Source organism: Pseudophryne corroboree, chromosome 6 (assembly GCF_028390025.1).
Source record: "Pseudophryne corroboree isolate aPseCor3 chromosome 6, aPseCor3.hap2, whole genome shotgun sequence".
Classification (NCBI taxonomy): Eukaryota; Metazoa; Chordata; class Amphibia; order Anura; family Myobatrachidae; genus Pseudophryne; species Pseudophryne corroboree.
The window spans coordinates 677,659,057-677,677,154 of record NC_086449.1 but is presented as its reverse complement, the minus strand read 5'-3'; the positions used below and the strand labels follow the sequence as shown (position 1 = coordinate 677,677,154).

The 18,098-nt window shown below is 47.4% G+C and overlaps 1 protein-coding gene across 14 annotated transcripts in view; it reads left to right on the top strand.

Moving 5' to 3' along the window:
- JADE2 (jade family PHD finger 2) overlaps positions 1-18,098 on the top strand; it is a 1,261,323-nt gene that overhangs the window by 339,678 nt on the left and 903,547 nt on the right. For all 14 annotated transcript variants that reach the window (XM_063928274.1, XM_063928276.1, XM_063928273.1 and 11 more), the window contains one exon: positions 17,873-17,958. In XM_063928274.1, the coding sequence (XP_063784344.1) occupies positions 17,873-17,958 (86 nt within the window). The remainder of the gene's footprint in view (positions 1-17,872; positions 17,959-18,098) is intronic.

Here is an 18,098-nt window from a genome sequence, read left to right as displayed (position 1 = left end):
TAGTATCTCAGGGTTACAGGTTGGAATTCGAGAAGTCTCCCCCTCGCCGGTTCCTAAAGTCTGCTCTGCCAACGTCTCCCTCAGACAGGGCGACGGTATTGGAAGCCATTCACAAGCTGTATTCTCAGCAGGTGATAGTCAAGGTACCCCTCCTACAACAGGGAAAGGGGTATTATTCCACACTATTTGTGGTACCGAAGCCGGACGGCTCGGTAAGACCTATTCTAAATCTGAAATCTTTGAACCTGTACATACAAAAATTCAAGTTCAAGATGGAGTCACTCAGAGCAGTGATAGCGAATTTGGAAGAAGGGGACTTTATGGTGTCCCTGGACATCAAGGATGCTTACCTGCATGTCCCAATTTGCCCTTCACATCAAGGGTACCTCAGGTTCGTGGTGCAAAACTGTCATTATCAGTTTCAGACGCTGCCGTTTGGATTGTCCACGGCACCTCGGGTCTTTACCAAGGTAATGGCCGAAATGATGTTTCTTCTGCGAAGAAAAGGCGTATTAATTATCCCTTACTTGGACGATCTCCTGATAAGGGCAAGATCCAGAGAACAGCTGGAGGTCGGAGTAGCACTAACCCAAGTAGTGCTCCAACAGCACGGGTGGATTCTGAATTTTCCAAAATCCCAACTGATCCCGACGACACGTCTGCTGTTCCTAGGGATGATTCTGGACGCTGTTCAGAAAAAGGTATTTCTTCTGGAGGAGAAAACCAGGGAGTTATCCGAACTTGTCAGGAACCTCCTAAAACCAGGAAAAGTGTCTGTGCATCAATGCACAAGAGTCCTGGGAAAAATGGTGGCTTCTTACGAAGCGATTCCATTCGGCAGATTCCACGCACGAACTTTTCAGTGGGATCTGCTGGACAAATGGTCCGGATCGCATCTTCAGATGCATCAGCGGATAACTTTGTCTCCACGGACAAGGGTGTCTCTTCTGTGGTGGTTGCAGAGTGCTCATCTGTTACAGGGCCGCAGATTCGGCATACAGGACTGGGTCCTGGTGACCACGGATGCCAGTCTGAGAGGCTGGGGAGCGGTCACACAGGGAAGAAACTTCCAGGGAGTGTGGTCAAGCCTGGAGATGTCTCTTCACATAAATATACTGGAGCTAAGAGCGATTTACAATGCTCTAAGCCTGGCAAAACCCCTGCTTCAGGGTCAGCCGGTGTTGATCCAGTCGGACAACATCACGGCAGTCGCCCACGTAAACAGACAGGGCGGCACAAGAAGCAGGAGGGCAATGGCAGAAGCTGCAAGGATTCTTCGCTGAGCGGAAGATCATGTGATAGCACTGTCAGCAGTGTTCATTCCGGGAGTGGACAACTGGGAAGCGGACTTCCTCAGCAGACACGATCTACACCCGGGAGAGTGGGGACTTCATCCAGAAGTCTTCCACATGATTGTGAACCGTTGGGAAAAACCAAAGGTGGATATGATGGCGTCCCGCCTCAACAAAAAACTGGACAGGTATTGCGCCAGGTCAAGAGACCCTCAGGCAATAGCTGTGGACGCTCTGGTAACACCGTGGGTGTTCCAGTCAGTGTATGTGTTTCCTCCTCTGCCTCTCATACCAAAAGTACTGAGAATTATACGGCAAAGGGGAGTAAGAACGATACTCGTGGCTCCGGATTGGCCAAGAAGAACTTGGTACCCGGAACTTCAGGAGATGCTCACGGAAGATCCGTGGCCTCTACCTCTAAGACGGGACCTGCTTCAGCAGGGACCGTGTCTATTCCAAGACTTACCGCGGCTGCGTTTGACGGCATGGCGGTTGAACGCCGAATTCTAAGGGAAAAAGGCATTCCGGAAGAGGTCATCCCTACCCTGGTAAAAGCCAGGAAGGAGGTGACTGCACAACATTATCACCGCATTTGGAGAAAATATGTTGCGTGGTGTGAGGCCAGGAAGGCCCCGACGGAGGAATTTCAACTGGGTCGATTCCTACATTTCCTGCAAACAGGATTGTCTATGGGCCTCAAATTAGGGTCCATTAAGGTTCAAATTTCGGCCCTGTCGATTTTCTTCCAGAAAGAATTGGCTTCAGTTCCTGAAGTCCAGACTTTTGTAAAAGGAGTACTACATATACAGCCCCCGGTTGTGCCCCCAGTGGCTCCGTGGGATCTTAATGTAGTTTTGGATTTCCTCAAATCCCATTGGTTTGAGCCACTCAAATCGGTGGATTTGAAATATCTTACATGGAAAGTAACCATGCTACTGGCCCTGGCTTCAGCCAGGAGAGTGTCAGAATTGGCGGCTTTATCGTATAAAAGCCCATATCTGATTTTCCATTCGGACAGGGCAGAACTGCGGACGCGTCCTCAGTTTCTGCCTAAGGTGGTTTCAGCGTTTCACCTGAACCAGCCTATTGTGGTGCCTGCGGCTACTAGCGATTTGGAGGATTCCAAGTTGCTGGACGTTGTCAGGGCATTGAAAATATATATTTCAAGGACGGCTGGAGTCAGAAAATCTGACTCGCTGTTTATACTGTATGCACCCAACAAGCTGGGTGCTCCTGCTTCTAAGCAGACGATTGCTCGTTGGATTTGTAGCACAATTCAACTTGCACATTCTGTGGCAGGCCTGCCACAGCCTAAATCTATCAAGGCCCATTCCACAAGGAAGGTGGGCTCATCTTGGGCGGCTGCCCGAGGGGTCTCGGCATTACAACTCTGCCGAGCAGCTACGTGGTCGGGGGAGAACACGTTTGTAAAATTCTACAAATTTGATACCCTGGCTAAAGAGGACCTGGAGTTCTCTCATTCGGTGCTGCAGAGTCATCCGCACTCTCCCGCCCGTTTGGGAGCTTTGGTATAATCCCCATGGTCCTGACGGAGTCCCAGCATCCACTAGGACGTCAGAGAAAATAAGATTTTACTTACCGATAAATCTATTTCTCAGAGTCCGTAGTGGATGCTGGGCGCCCATCCCAAGTGCGGATTGTCTGCAATACTTGTACATAGTTATTGTTACAAAAAAAATCGGGTTGTTATTGTTGTGAGCCGTCTGTTCAGAGGCTCCTACGTTTGTCATACTGTTAACTGGGTTCAGATCACAGGTTGTACGGTGTGATTGGTGTGGCTGGTATGAGTCTTACCCGGGATTCAAAATCCTTCCTTATTGTGTACGCTCGTCCGGGCACAGTATCCTAACTGAGGCTTGGAGGAGGGTCATAGGGGGAGGAGCCAGTGCACACCACCTGATCCTAAAGCTTTTACTTTTGTGCCCTGTCTCCTGCGGAGCCGCTAATCCCCATGGTCCTGACGGAGTCCCAGCATCCACTACGGACTACGAGAAATAGATTTATCGGTAAGTAAAATCTTATTTTTGTGGTGGTTTCAGTTAAAACCTCTGGAAAGAACCACCACAAAATTATTGTAAAAACTGCTGTAACTACCTGGCCAATCAGATGGTGAGCAATCACCTTACACTTACAATGAGGACAATGTTTGATAATTCTCTTATGAGGGAAATACTATTTCCCTTACGTCCTATGGGATACTGGAAATCCAGTTAGTACCATGGGGTATAGTTGGGTCCACTTGGAGTCGTGAGCACTACAGAAGTTTGATTATGTGTGCTGGCTCTGCCCTCTATGCCCCTCCTACCAAACTCAGTTTAGAAATTGTGCCCGGAGGAGCCGGTCATGTCTCTGGAAGCTCCTGAAGAGTTTTCTACATTTATTTTCGAAATGTGTTATTTTCAGGTAGGACTGGATGGCACCAGCCTGCCTACTTTGTGGGACTTGGGGGGGGGGGGGCGGGGAAGGGGGGGGGTGAACGGCCCTCCCTACTAAGGGTTAATGGTCCTGTTCCCTGCTGACAGGACGCTAGCTCCTGAGGGATCTATTCGCAATCCTAACCACGGCGAGCGTACATTCCCACAGCACACAGCCACCCCTAACATAACCAGAAGATTGAAGAGTGGTGAGTACTAAGCCGGCGTCCCGGTTAGTGGGTCGCCGACTATTATGGTGGCATGAGGGAACGGAGACGCACGGCTTCTACATGGTGCAGAATGAATCTCCTAAGTACACTGTGGTGTACACAGTTTCCAGACTGGCAATACAGCCATAAAAGGGGAATGTCTCCATTTTATGCACTTAAACATTGTGCCAGTATAAAGAAGAGTGGGAAGACTGTGCGTCATTGAAGGGGCAGGGCTTCACTGTGAGCATATCCAGCAGCTCACAAGCGCCATTTTCCCTACTGCAGCCGACACAGACGCTGACTGACACAGACGCGCATGTCCTCCGAAGAGCCTCCAGTTTACCTCAGCGGTACCAGGGGGTCATAGCAGGGGGGAGCGATTTACTAGTGTACTAAATCCCTACTCTTGGTACTTAGGGGGAAATTTACTAAGGTGGGAGATTTTTAGAACTGGTGATGTTGCCCATAGCAACCAATCAGATTGTACCTATTATCTTCTAGAAGCAGCTAGACAAATGTTAAGTAGAATCTGATTGGTTGCTATGGGCAACATCACCACTTCTAAAAATCTCCCACCTTAGTAAATTTACCCCTTAGTCTGTGACCCGGCTAAGCTTGGTATTAGCAATAAGGGCGCCGTGTGCTGGTCCCATACTCTCACTGTGTCTCTTGGGAAGGGCTCTTTGTGGATTAATTGTGCTTTTAACCTTTTTCTGTGTGTATGCTGTCACTACTGCAGTATGTCAGGCAAAGAGTGTGTTTCATGTAAGGCACCGTATTCCTCTTCTCCAGGGGGTTCACTAGTGTGTACTCAGTGTAGTATCCCTTCCCAGGCTAGTGGAGCAGAACCAGCATGGCTGGACTCCATTAGTGGAATGATTTCCACCATTTCTCTAAGTTATCTTCTAATGAGAAGGAGACGCAATACTTAAGACAGTCAATGGCTGAGTTTATGGAAAAAGACTCGGTACCCAGACCAGCGTGTCAGTCCTCTACCATTTGTCCGCAAAAACGTACTTTAGCCCATATCCTGCATTCTGACTCTGATAATGACGGATCAGAAATGGAGGAAGGGGAGGTGGACATAGAGGTAGGGTAGGGTACTCTGTCACAGGGTGTAGAGGCTCTCATAGATGCTATCAGAGAAGTCCTAAATATCCCTGATAAGGTGACAGAGGAGAGCGAGGAATCTTACTTTAATATAAAGAAAAAATCCTCGGCTACTTTTCCTGTGTCAAAGGAACTAAATACCCTGTTTGAAGAACCGTGGGTTAATCCAGATAAGAAATGTAAAATTTCTAGGCGGTTGTTATCATCTTTTCCTTTTCCTCCTGAGGATAGGAAAAATGGGAAAATCCACTGATAGTGGATGCGTCAGTCTCCAGGTTCTCACGTAATATTGTTTTACCTGTCCCTGGTGCAGCTTCCCTAAAAGACGTGGCTGATCGCAAGATTGAGGCTACACTCAAATCTTTGTATACAGCTGCTGGAGTGGCATGTGGGTGGATTACGCGAGCCATTTCTAAATGGTCAGGTAATTTAATTGAGGGGTTAGACACCTTACCTCAAGAGGAAATTGTTTGTTTTACTCCTGCAACATATACAGGACTCTGCAAACTTTTTGGTGAAAGCCATAAAAGAGATAGGTTTGCTTAATGCACGCACTACAGCTATGGCAGTGTCGGCACGCAGGAGATTATGGCTACGTCAGTGGACTGCTGATGCGGACTCGAGGAAACGCGTGGAAGGCCTGCCTTTCACAGGTGAGGCCTTATTTGGAGATGAACTCGACAAATGGATCTTCTGCAGCTCCACCAGCTAGGAAGGCCTACTCAGGACCTAATTTACAGTCCTTTCAGACTGCCAAGTGTAGGGGCAAGGCCAGAGGTTCTTCCGCCACCAGAGGTGCTAGAGGTAAACCACGCAAACCAGCGACTGCTGGTTCACAGGAACAGGGCTCAGGCTCTGCTTCCTCAAAACCTTCTGCATGATGGTGGACCACGATGCCTGGAAGACAGGCAGGTGGGAGCCTGGCTACAATTCTGCAGTCACATCTGGGCAAGATTGTGCCAGGATCCCTGAGTCATAGACCTTATATCCCAGGGCTACAGACTGGAGTTCTAGGAGCTCCCACCTCACAGATTCTTCAAATCAGGCTTTCCAGTTTCACAACAGGCAGGAATAACCATACAGGATGCCATTTCAAAAACTGTTACAGACCTAGGTCGTTGTTACAGTTCCACCGCATCTACAAAACAATGGTTTCGGTAAGACCATTGCTGAACCTCAAGTCGTTGAACCCGTACTTACGAGTGTTCTAATTCAAGATGGAGTCTCTGAGAGCGGTGATCTCAGGTTTGGAAGAGGGAGAATTCCTAGTGTCTCTGGAGATCAAGGATGCGTTCCATCATATTCCACTCTGGCCACCTCATCAGGATTATCTATGGTTTGTACTGCAGGACTGTCACTACCAGTTCCAGGCCCTGCCATTTGGTCTCTCCACGGCACCGAGGGTGTTCACCAAAGTGAAGTCAGAGATGATGATACTACTCCGCAAACAAGGTGTGAACATATTTCTGTACCTGGACGATCTTCTGATAAAGGCATCGTCCAGGGAGCAGTCGATGGAGAATATTGGTCTCTCAACTAGACTACTCCTGGATCATGGGTGAATTCTGAACCTACCAAATCTCACCCAGAATCAACGCAGAGACTTCCTTTCCTGGGAATGATATTGTACACAGAGTATCAGAAGGTTTTCCTTCCCTTGGAAAAGGCAATGGTAATCCAGTCGATGGTTCGGGCCGTCTTGAAGCTGACCCGGATCTCAGTATATCTCTGCATACCTCTCTGGGGACAATGGTGGCTTCTTATGAAGCAATTCAGTACGGAAGGTTTCATGCGAGGCCCTTCCAGCTGGATCTGTTGGACAAATGGTCTGGATCGCATCTTCACATGCACCAGAGGATTCGGCTGTCACCAAAAGCTAGTATCTCCCTCCTGTGGTGGCTGCAAACTTCTCACCTTGTCGCGGGTCGGAGGTTCGGGATTCAGAATTGGATTCTGCTAACCACAGACGCAAGCCTCAGAGGTTGGGGTGCAGTCATCCAGGTGGTACATTTTCAGGGAAGATGGTCAATTCATTAAGTCGTCCTACCAATAAACTTTCTGGAACTCAGGGCTATCTACAACGCCCTTCTGCAGGCCTTATCTCTTCTTCAGGATCAGGCCATTCAGGTCCAGTCAGACAATGTGACGGCGGTATTTTAAACTGACAGGGCAGAATGAAAAGCAGAGCCGCAATGTCAGAGGTGTTAAGAATTCTCCCATGGACGGAAAGGCACGCCGTGGCGTTGTCGGCGATATTCATTCCGGGAGTAGACAACTGGGAAGCGGACTTCCTCAGCAGACACGACCTGCACCCCGGGGAATGGGGCATCCACCCGGAGGTGTTCCGGTGGTTAACACATCAGTTAACACATCGGTGGGGGTATCCACAAATCGACATGATGGCCTTTCGACTCAACAAGAAGCTCAAGCGGTATTGTTCCATGTCGAGGGACCCACAGGCAGTAGCGGTAGACGCCCTGTCAACTCCGTGGTCTACCAGGTGGTGTACTCTGATTTCAAGAATTCTAAAAAGAATAAAAAGGGAAAAGGTTCAAGCAATCCTCATTGCTCCAGACTGGCCACGAAGGGCCTGGTATGCGGATCTTCTCGAGATGCTGCTCGAAGATCCGTGGCCTCTGCCTCTTTGAGAGGATCTTCTACAACAGGGCCCGTTTGTCTATCAAGACTTACCATGGCTACGTTTGACGGTATGATTTTAGCCAGGAGAGGGGATTCCTGACAAGGTCATCCCGACTATGATCCAAGCCAGAAAGGGGGTAACGTCTAAACATTACCATCGTATCTGGAAAAAATGTGTCTCTTGTGTGAGAGCAGACAATGGCCCTCATTCCGAATTGATCGCTCGCTAGCTGCTTTTAGCTGCAGTGCAAACGCTAAGCCACCGCCCTCTGGGAGTGTATCTTAGCTTAGCAGAAGTGCGAACGAAAGGGTAGCAGAAGTGCTCGAAAAAAATTTCATGCCGTTTCTGAGTAGCTCCAAACCTACTCCTACCTTGCGATCACTTCAGTCTGTTTAGTTCCTGCTTTGATGTCAAAAACACGCCCTGCGTTCGGCCAGCCACTCCCCCGTTTCCCCAGGCACGCCTGTGTTTTTAAGCACATTCCCGGAAAACGCTCAGTTACCACCCAGAAACACCCACTTCCTGTCAATAACTCAACGATCAGCAGAGCGACTGAAAAGCGTTGCTCGACCGTGTGTAAAACTGCCTGATCGCTACGCTGCGAACAACGGCAGCTAGCGATCAACTCGGAATGACCCCCAATATTCTGTGGTGGAATTTCATCTGGGACGTTTACTACTTTTACTGCAGTCGGGAATGGATGTGGGCCTACGCCTAGGCTCTATTAAAGTTCAGATTTCGGCCTTGTCTATTTTCTTTCAGAAACAATTGGCTTCTCTCCCTGAGGTCCAGATGTTCTTGAAAGGCGTTCTGCACTTTCAACCTCACTTTGTGCCTCCTACGGCACCTTGGGATCTCAATTTGGTACTGCAGTTCCTTCAATCGGACTGGTTTGAACCGTTACAGGAGGTAGACGTAAAGTATCTTAGGTGGAAGACCGTCACACTGTTGGCTTTGGCTTCAGCAAGACGTGCATTGGAGCTGGGGGCATTGTCTTGCAAGAGCCCCTATTTGATTTTCCATGAGGACAGAGCTGATCTCCGGACTCGTCCGCAATTTCTTCCTAAGGTGGTATCTGCGTTTCACATCAACCAACCTATTGTGGTACCGGTTGTTACGGACGCCTCTGCTACTTCAAAGTCTTTGGATGTTGTGAGGGCTTTGAAGGTCTATGTAAAGAGAACAGCTCGTCACAGGAAATCGTACTCGCTGTTCGTTCTTTATGATCCCAATAAGATTGGGTGTCGTGCTTCGAAGTAGTCAATTGCACGCTGGATCAGGCTCACTATCCAGCATGCTTATTCCACGGCAGGATTGCCGATTCCACAATCTGGTCAAGCCTACTCTACAAGGTCGGTGGGTTCCTCTTGGGAGGCTGCCTGGGGTGTCTCGGCTTTACAGCTCTGCAGCACAGCTACTTAGTCGGGGTCGAACACGTTTGCTAAGTTTTACAAGTTCGATACTTTGGCCTCTGAGGACCTTCAGTTTGGTCAATCAGTACTGCAGGAACTCTCCCACCCAGTTTGGGACCTTTGGTACATCCCCATGGTACTAATTGGATTCCCAAAATCTCCTAGTACGTAAGAGAAAATAGGATTTTAATTACCTACCAGTAAATCTTTTTCTCGTAGTCCGTAGGGGATACTGGGCGCCCGTCCGGTGCTTCACTCTTCCTGATGTTACTTGTTTAAGTAATGTTGTTTGGTACAGCTGTTGCTGTCCCTGTTTTCAAGTTTGGTTAGCATGGCTTTCCTCTTGTTCTGGTTGAGCTGGTTCGTATTCTCACCACTTTCCTTTTTCTATATCCTTCTCTCAAAGTATGTCCGTCTCCTCGGGCACAGTTTCCTAGACTGAGTCTGGTAGGAGGGGCATAGAGGGAGGAGTCGGCACATGTAATCAAACTTCTATAGTGCCCATGGCTCCTAGTGGACCTGTCTATACCCCATTGTACTAATTGGATTCCCAGTATCTCCTATGGACTACGAGAAAAGGATTTACCAGTAGGTAATTAAAATCTTATTTTTTATTACTATTTTAGAAGGTAATTTGGACCTGATTCTGAGTTGGGAATAAAAGAGCAAGTAACTTTCTACCCAGGTATATCACGCTGCACTGCAGGTGGAGCAGATGTAAGATATGCAGAGAGATTAGATTTTGGATGGGTGTATTCAAAATCAAACCTAAATTACAGAGTAATACTAAAACTGTCCAGCACTGACCCATCTTGCAGTGCAGCTTGGTTTGTCCAGGTGCACAGTTATACCCGTTTTATTCCAGAGTCCTGGGTGTGACCCAGGATTTGGAACACAGTTACAAACCAGGTCAGAACCCTTTTGCACTGCAGGAATAATCCGGACCGGTGGCGTTCATACTGCACACGAGTACAGTGCTTGTGCTTGGGATTGACATAATCTTGCACTGGGAATGCCTGTGTCCCAATGCTGTAAACGGGACACTGCCAACTAACCAGGGACCAATCTAGTAAGCTACCCAGGTTGGATTCCCACGTCGCTGGACCTGGGTAATCTTTTTACACCAAGCCACAACCAGAGTTAACCCAGCAATAACTCGGATCAAAAGCTCGGTGTAAAAGGGGTATTACTTTGCTCTTTTTTATTTTTTATTTCTCTGACGTCCTAAGTGGATGCTGGGACTCCGTAAGGACCATGGGGAATAGCGGCTCCGCAGGAGACTAAGAAAAGCTTTAGGACTAACTGGTGTGCACTGGCTCCTCCCACTATGACCCTCCTCCAGACCTCAGTTAGAATCTTGTGCCCGGCTGAGCTGGATGCACACTAGGGGCTCTCCTGAGCTCCTAGAAAGAAAGTATATTTTAGGTTTTTTATTTTACAGTGAGATCTGCTGGCAACAGACTCACTGCAGCGAGGGACTAAGGGGAGAAGAAGCGAACCTACCTAACTGGTGGTAGCTTGGGCTTCTTAGGCTACTGGACACCATTAGCTCCAGAGGGATCGACCGCAGGAACCGGCCTTGATGTTCGGTCCCGGAGCCGCGCCGCCGGCCCCTTTACAGAGCCAGAAGCAAGAAGTGATCCGGAAAATCGGCGGCAGAAGACTCCTGTCTTCAACAAGGTAGCGCACAGCACTGCAGCTGTGCGCCATTGCTCCTCATGCACACCTCACACTGCGGTCACTGATGGGTGCAGGGCGCTGGGGGGGGCGCCCTGAGCAGCAATATAAACACCTTGCCTGGCAAAATCATCACAATATATAGCCCCAGAGGCTATATATGTGATAAATTACCCCTGCCAGAATTCCTGAAAAAAGCGGGAGAAGTCCGCGAAAAAGGGGCGGAGCTATCTCCCTCAGCACACTGGCGCCATTTCTCCCTCACAGCTCCGCTGGAAGGAAGCTCCCTGGCTCTCCCTTGCAGTCTACACTACAGAAGGGTAAAAAAGAGAGGGGGGGCACTAAATTTAGGCGCAATATACATATATAGCAGCTATAAGGGGATATAATTTAGTTAATCCCTGTATTATATAGCGCTCTGGTGTGTGCTGGCATACTCTCTCTCTGTCTCCCCAAAGGGCTTTGTGGGGTCCTGTCTTCTGTCAGAGCATTCCCTGTGTGTGTGCGGTGTGTCGGTACAGCTGTGTCGACATGTTTGATGAGGAGGCTTATGTGGAGGCGGAGCAGATGCCTATAAATGTGTTGTCACCCCCTGCGGGGCAGACACCTGAGTGGATGGACTTGTGGAAGGAATTACGTGAAAGTGTCGACTCCTTACATAAAAAATTTGACGACATGCCAAATGCGGGACAGCCGGCTTCTCAGCTCGTGCCTGCCCAGACGTCTCAAAGGCCATCAGGGGCTCTAAAACGCCCGCTACCTCAGATGGCAGACACAGATGTCGACACCAGTGTCGACGACGAAGAGACTAATGTAATGTCCAATAGGGCCACTCGTTACATGATTGAGGCAATGAAAAATGTTTTACACATTTCTGATGTGACCCCAGGTACCACAAAAAAGGGTATTATGTTTGGAGAGAAAAAACTACCAGTAGTTTTTCCCCCTTCTGAAGAATTAAATGAAGTGTGTGAAGTAGCGTGGGCTTGCCCAGATAAAAAATTGGTAATTTCTAAAAAGTTACTAATGGCGTACCCTTTCCCGCCAGAGGATAGGTCACGTTGGGAAACACCCCCTAGGGTGGATAAAGCGCTTACACGCTTATCAAAAAAGGTGGCACTACCGTCTCCGGATACGGCCGCCCTAAAGGACCGCCTCCTGCTGATAGAAAGCAGGAGGCTCTCCTGAAGGCTATATATACACACACTGGTATTATACTGAGACCAGCTATTGCTTCAGCATGGATGTGCAGTGCTGCAGCTGCGTGGTCAGATTCCCTGTCAGAAAACATTGACACCCTAGACAGGGACACTATATTGCTAAACATAGAGCATATTAAAGACGCTGTCTTATACATGAGAGATGCACAGAGGGATATTTGCCGGCTGGCATCTAAAATAAGTGCACTGTCCATTTCTGCCAGGAGAGGGTTATGGACTCGGCAGTGGACAGGTGATGCAGATTCTAAAAGGCACATGGAAGTTTTGCCTTATAAGGGTGAGGAGTTGTTCGGGGATGGTCTTTCAGACCTAGTGTCCACAGCAACGGATGGGAAGTCAGCATTTTTACCACATGTCCCCTCACAACCAAAGAAAGCACCGTATTATCAGGTACAGTCCTTTCGTCCCCAAAAGAGAAGGCGGGGTATAGGCGCGTCCTTTCTGCCCAGAGGCAGAGGTAGGGGAAAAAAGCTGCAGCATACAGCCAGTTCCCAGGAACAAAAGTCCTCCCCCGCTTCTTCTTCTAAGTCTGCCGCATGACGCTGGGGCTCAACAGGCGGAGCCAGGTACGGTGGGGGCCCGTCTCAAAAACTTCAGCAATCAGTGGGCTCGCTCACAAGTAGATCCCTGTTTCCTTCAAGTGGTATCTCAGGGGTACAGGCTGGAATTCGAGACATTTCCCCCCCGCCGTTTCCTCAAATCTGCCTTGCCAGCAACTCCCTCAGGCAGGGAGGCTGTGTTAGAGGCAATTCACAAGCTGTATTCCCAGCAGATGATAGTCAAGGTGCCCCTACTTCAACAAGGACGGGGTTACTATTCCACAATGTTTGTGGTACCGAAACCGGACGGTTCGATGAGACCCATTTTAAATTTGAAATCCTTGAACACATATATAAAAAAATTCAAGTTCAAGATGGAATCGCTCATGGCGGTTATTGCAAGCCTGGAAGAGGGGGATTACATGGTATCACTGGACATCAAGGATGCTTACCTGCATGTCCCCATTTACCATCCTCACCAGGAGTACCTCAGATTTGTGGTACAGGATTGTCATTACCAATTCCAGACGTTGCCGTTCGGCCTGTCCACGGCACCGAGGGTATTTACCAAGGTAATGGCCGAAATGATGATACTCCTTCGAAAAAAGGGAGTTTTAATTATCCCATACTTGGACGATCTCCTGATAAAGGCGAGGTCCAGGGAGCAGTTGTTGGTCGGCGTAGCACTATCTCAGGAGGTGCTACACCAGCACGGTTGGATTCTAAATATTCCAAAGTCACAGCTGGTTCCTGCGACACGTCTACTGTTCCTGGGGATGATTCTGGACACAGTCCAGAAAAAAGTGTTTCTCCCAGAGGAGAAAGCCAAGGAGCTGTCATCTCTAGTCAGAGGCCTCCTGAAACCAAAACAGGTGTCGGTGCATCACTGCACGCGAGTCCTGGGAAAGATGGTAGCTTCCTACGAAGCAATTCCATTCGGCAGGTTCCATGCCAGAACTTTTCAGTGGGACCTGTTGGACAAGTGGTCCGGATCGCATCTTCAGATGCATCGGTTGATAACCCTATCTCCAAGGACCAGGGTATCTCTGCTGTGGTGGCTGCAAAGTGCTCATCTTCAAGAGGGCCGCAGATTCGGCATACAGGACTGGGTCCTGGTGACCACGGATGCCAGCCTTCGAGGCTGGGGGGCAGTCACACAGGGAAGAAACTTCCAAGGACTTTGGTCAAGTCAGGAGACTTCCCTACACATAAATGTTCTGGAACTGAGGGCCATTTACAATGCCCTAAGTCAGGCAAAACCCCTGCTTCAAAACCAGCCGGTTCTGATCCAGTCAGACAACATCACGGCAGTCGCCCATGTAAACCGACAGGGCGGCACAAGAAGCAGGACGGCGATGGCAGAAGCCACAAGGATTCTCCGATGGGCGGAAAGTCACGTATTAGCACTGTCAGCAGTGTTCATTCCGGGAGTGGACAACTGGGAAGCAGACTTCCTCAGCAGGCACGACCTCCACCCGGGAGAGTGGGGACTTCATCCAGAAGTCTTCCAACTGATTGTAAACCGTTGGGAAAGGCCACAGGTGGACATGATGGCGTCCCGCCTAAACAAAAAGCTAGAAAAATATTGCGCCAGGTAAAGGGACCCTCAGGCGATAGCTGTGGACGCTCTAGTGACACCGTGGGTGTACCGGTCGGTTTATGTGTTCCCCCCTCTTCCTATCATACCCAAGGTACTGAGGATAATAAGGAAAAGAGGAGTAAGAACTATACTCATTGTTCCGGATTGGCCAAGAAGAGCTTGGTACCCGGAACTTCAAGAATTGATCTCAGAGGACCCATGGCCTCTGCCGCTCAGACAGGACCTGCTGCTGCAGGGGCCCTGTCTGTTCCAAGACTTACCGCGGCTGCGTTTGACGGCATGGCGGTTGAACACCGGATCCTAAAAGAAAAAGGTATTCCGGAGGAAGTCATTCCTACGCTCATTAAAGCTAGAAAAGATGTAACCGTACAACATTATCACCGCATATGGCGAAAATATGTTGCGTGGTGTGAGGCCAGGAAGGCCCCAACGGAGGAATTTCAGCTGGGTCGATTTCTGCACTTCCTACAGTCAGGGGTGACTATGGGCCTAAAACTGGGTTCCATTAAGGTTCAGATTTCGGCTCTGTCGATTTTCTTCCAAAAAGAACTGGCTTCACTGCCTGAAGTTCAGACATTTGTTAAGGGAGTGCTGCATATTCAGCCTCCTTTTGTGCCTCCAGTGGCACCGTGGGACCTCAACGTGGTGTTGGGTTTCCTGAAGTCACATTGGTTTGAGCCACTTAAAACCGTGGATTTAAAATATCTCACGTGGAAAGTGGTCATGCTTTTGGCCTTGGCTTCGGCTAGGCGAGTGTCAGAATTGGCTGCTTTGTCATGTAAAAGCCCCTATTTGATTTTCCATATGGATAGGGCAGAATTGAGGACTCGTACCCAGTTTCTCCCTAAGGTGGTATCAGCTTTTCACTTGAACCAACCTATTGTAGTGCCTGCGGCTACTAGGGACTTGGAGGACTCCAAGTTACTGGACGTAGTCAGGGCCTTGAAAATTTATGTTTCCAGGACGGCTGGAGTCAGGAAGACTGACTCGCTATTTATCCCAACAAACTGGGTGCTCCTGCTTCGAAGCAGACTATTGCTCGCTGGATTTGTAGCACAATTCAGCTTGCATAAACAAAAAGAAAAATAATGTGGGTGCTCAAGGGAAATCGTAGAACAACAGCTGCTGGTTTTGTAAAAATTCAATAGTATTTATTAGTAATAAAATATTAATAAGAACAAATAGACATATATATGGCTAGAGTGCCATAGGCAATTCCTATCCACAATTAGATGAGAAAAATAATAAAAACAAGTTACAACAATAATAATGGAGATGATAATAATTACTGTGTCCTGGGTCCCAGGACTTATAAATGTTTAGGCACTATCCCTAATTTTAGTTGTTAGTTCTTTTGCATGCGTGAGCCAGCTGTTAATGGTAATTAGGGTTTAGTGCTTATACAGGCTTAAGTGCACTTCGCGGGAATGAAAGGTTTAAGATGAATAAGGCCTGTTGATACTTCACCAGAAAGAAATGATGGACGTTGTGTTCAAATGGTGTGGCTGGATTTGGAGTATGCTGTTCCCGCAGCTATCTCCCTCCGTGTGGCTTGTAAGATCCACTCACTGGAAAAATTGACTGACCGCTCTGCGGCGGTTCTCTTTAGGCTGTGTCCGCTGTGAGTGGTGCAATGTGCTGTAGGCTAGCACTTGGCCTTTGCTGGAACGGCTGCGGGAACGGCATACTCCAAATCCAGCCACACCATTTGAACACAACGTCCATCATTTCTTTCTGGTGAAGTATCAACAGGCCTTATTCATCTTAAACCTTTCATTCCCGCGAAGTGCACTTAAGCCTGTATAAGCACTAAACCCTAATTACCATTAACAGCTGGCTCACCCATGCAAAAGAACTAACAACTAAAATTAGGGATAGTGCCTAAACATATATAAGTCCTGGGACCCAGGACACAGTTATTATTATCATCTCCATTATTATTGTTGTAACTTGTTTTTATTATTTTTCTCATCTAATTGTGGATAGGAATTGCCTATGGCACTCTAGCCATATATATGTCTATTTGTTCTTATTAATATTTTATTACTAATAAATACTATTGAATTTTTACAAAACCAGCAGCTGTTGTTCTACGATTTCCCTTGAGCGCCCACATTATTTTTCTTTTTGTTTATGATAGTGCGGTGGATACCCAGATCCACCATTGTGGGCAGCTAACAGGGTGATCCTTATTGAGTAGTAATTATACTATCTTAACCTTTTTAATATCTTTTAATATTCTTTTGTCATATTAATCAGCGCCCACTTTTTGTCTTTGGGATTCTTTCCATAGACTACTTTCTCAATTCAGCTTGCGCATTTTGCGGCTGGCCTGCCGCAGCCTAAATCTGTAAAAGCCCATTCCACGAGGAAAGTGGGCTCTTCTTGGGCGGCTTCCCGAGGGGTCTCGGCTTTACAACTTTGCCGAGCTGCTACTTGGTCAGGGGCAAACACGTTTGCAAAATTCTACAAATTTGATACCCTGGCTGAGGAGGACCTTGAGTTCTCTCATTCGGTGCTGCAGAGTCATCCGCACTCTCCCGCCCGTTTGGGAGCTTTGGTATAATCCCCATGGTCCTTACGGAGTCCCAGCATCCACTTAGGACGTCAGAGAAAATAAGATTTTACTCACCGGTAAATCTATTTCTCGTAGTCCGTAGTGGATGCTGGGCGCCCGTCCCAAGTGCGGACTGTCTGCAATACTTGTATATAGTTATTGTTAACTAAAGGGTTATTGTTGAGCCATCTGTTGAGAGGCTCTGTTATGTTCATACTGTTAACTGGGTATAATATCACGAGTTATACGGTGTGATTGGTGTGGCTGGTATGAGTCTTACCCGGGATTCAAAATCCTTCCTTATTGTGTCAGCTCTTCCGGGCACCGTATCCTAACTGAGGTATGGAGGAGGGTCATAGTGGGAGGAGCCAGTGCACACCAGTTAGTCCTAAAGCTTTCTTAGTTGTGCCCAGTCTCCTGCGGAGCCGCTATTCCCCATGGTCCTTACGGAGTCCCAGCATCCACTACGGACTACGAGAAATAGATTTACCGGAGAGTAAAATCTTATTTTACTCCCACCTCAGAATCAGCTGCATTATTATGATTTCATTTAATTTAGAGTGCAGTATTATTTATTATTTATGTTAATGAGGCAATATTAATTGTTCAATTGTGTTTAAACATTTTGACTTGGGTAACATTTATTACTTTATTGCTATATAAATGGGTGCTAACATCGTAAAATAATTAATGTATGCCCCGTTAAAAAAACATGTTTAAACTGCAATTAACAATTAATATTGCCTCTTTAATATATAATATTGTTCTCTAAATAAAGGCATCATTTCACCCCTAAAATAGTAATAAAAAAATAATACACCCGTAAGAGAGTTGTCAGTGTTTGCCCTTATTATCAGTGTATGGTGATTCCTTGCCTTCTGAATGAAGCTATCTTGTCTGTCACAACTACTATACTTTTTTTTCAGTATGTTTGTAGCGGGTTTTAAACATGCCACATACTATATCTGGAGTTTCGACACTTGCAATGGTAAAAACATTAGCTGTCAATCAATATTGTATTCTAATGTCTGGATACTCGGTTTGATAGTGGTGATGTGGGCTTCAGTAAATATACTGGATGCAACCCAGTAGATCCGGTAAAACTCCAAAATTGCAGATCCTGACGGTTAAAATATACTCCTGATCCTGATAAACAGTACTGTTGTCTTTACTGTAGGTCACACAACATCATGGTCAAGATGTTCCAAAGTACCAACTTCAAAAACCACCTGGACCAGACAGAAGGAGAAGAAACCATCAGAGGTCTGGTATCTGTTTTTTTATTTTTTTATTTTAATTGTTGTCTGTTTTTCTTGGATATTTTATTGCAGTTAATGGATAGTGGAGCTTTGCTTACACTTAATTTGACAGTGTGCAGTCCTGTACCTTTGTTTTTAATAGAA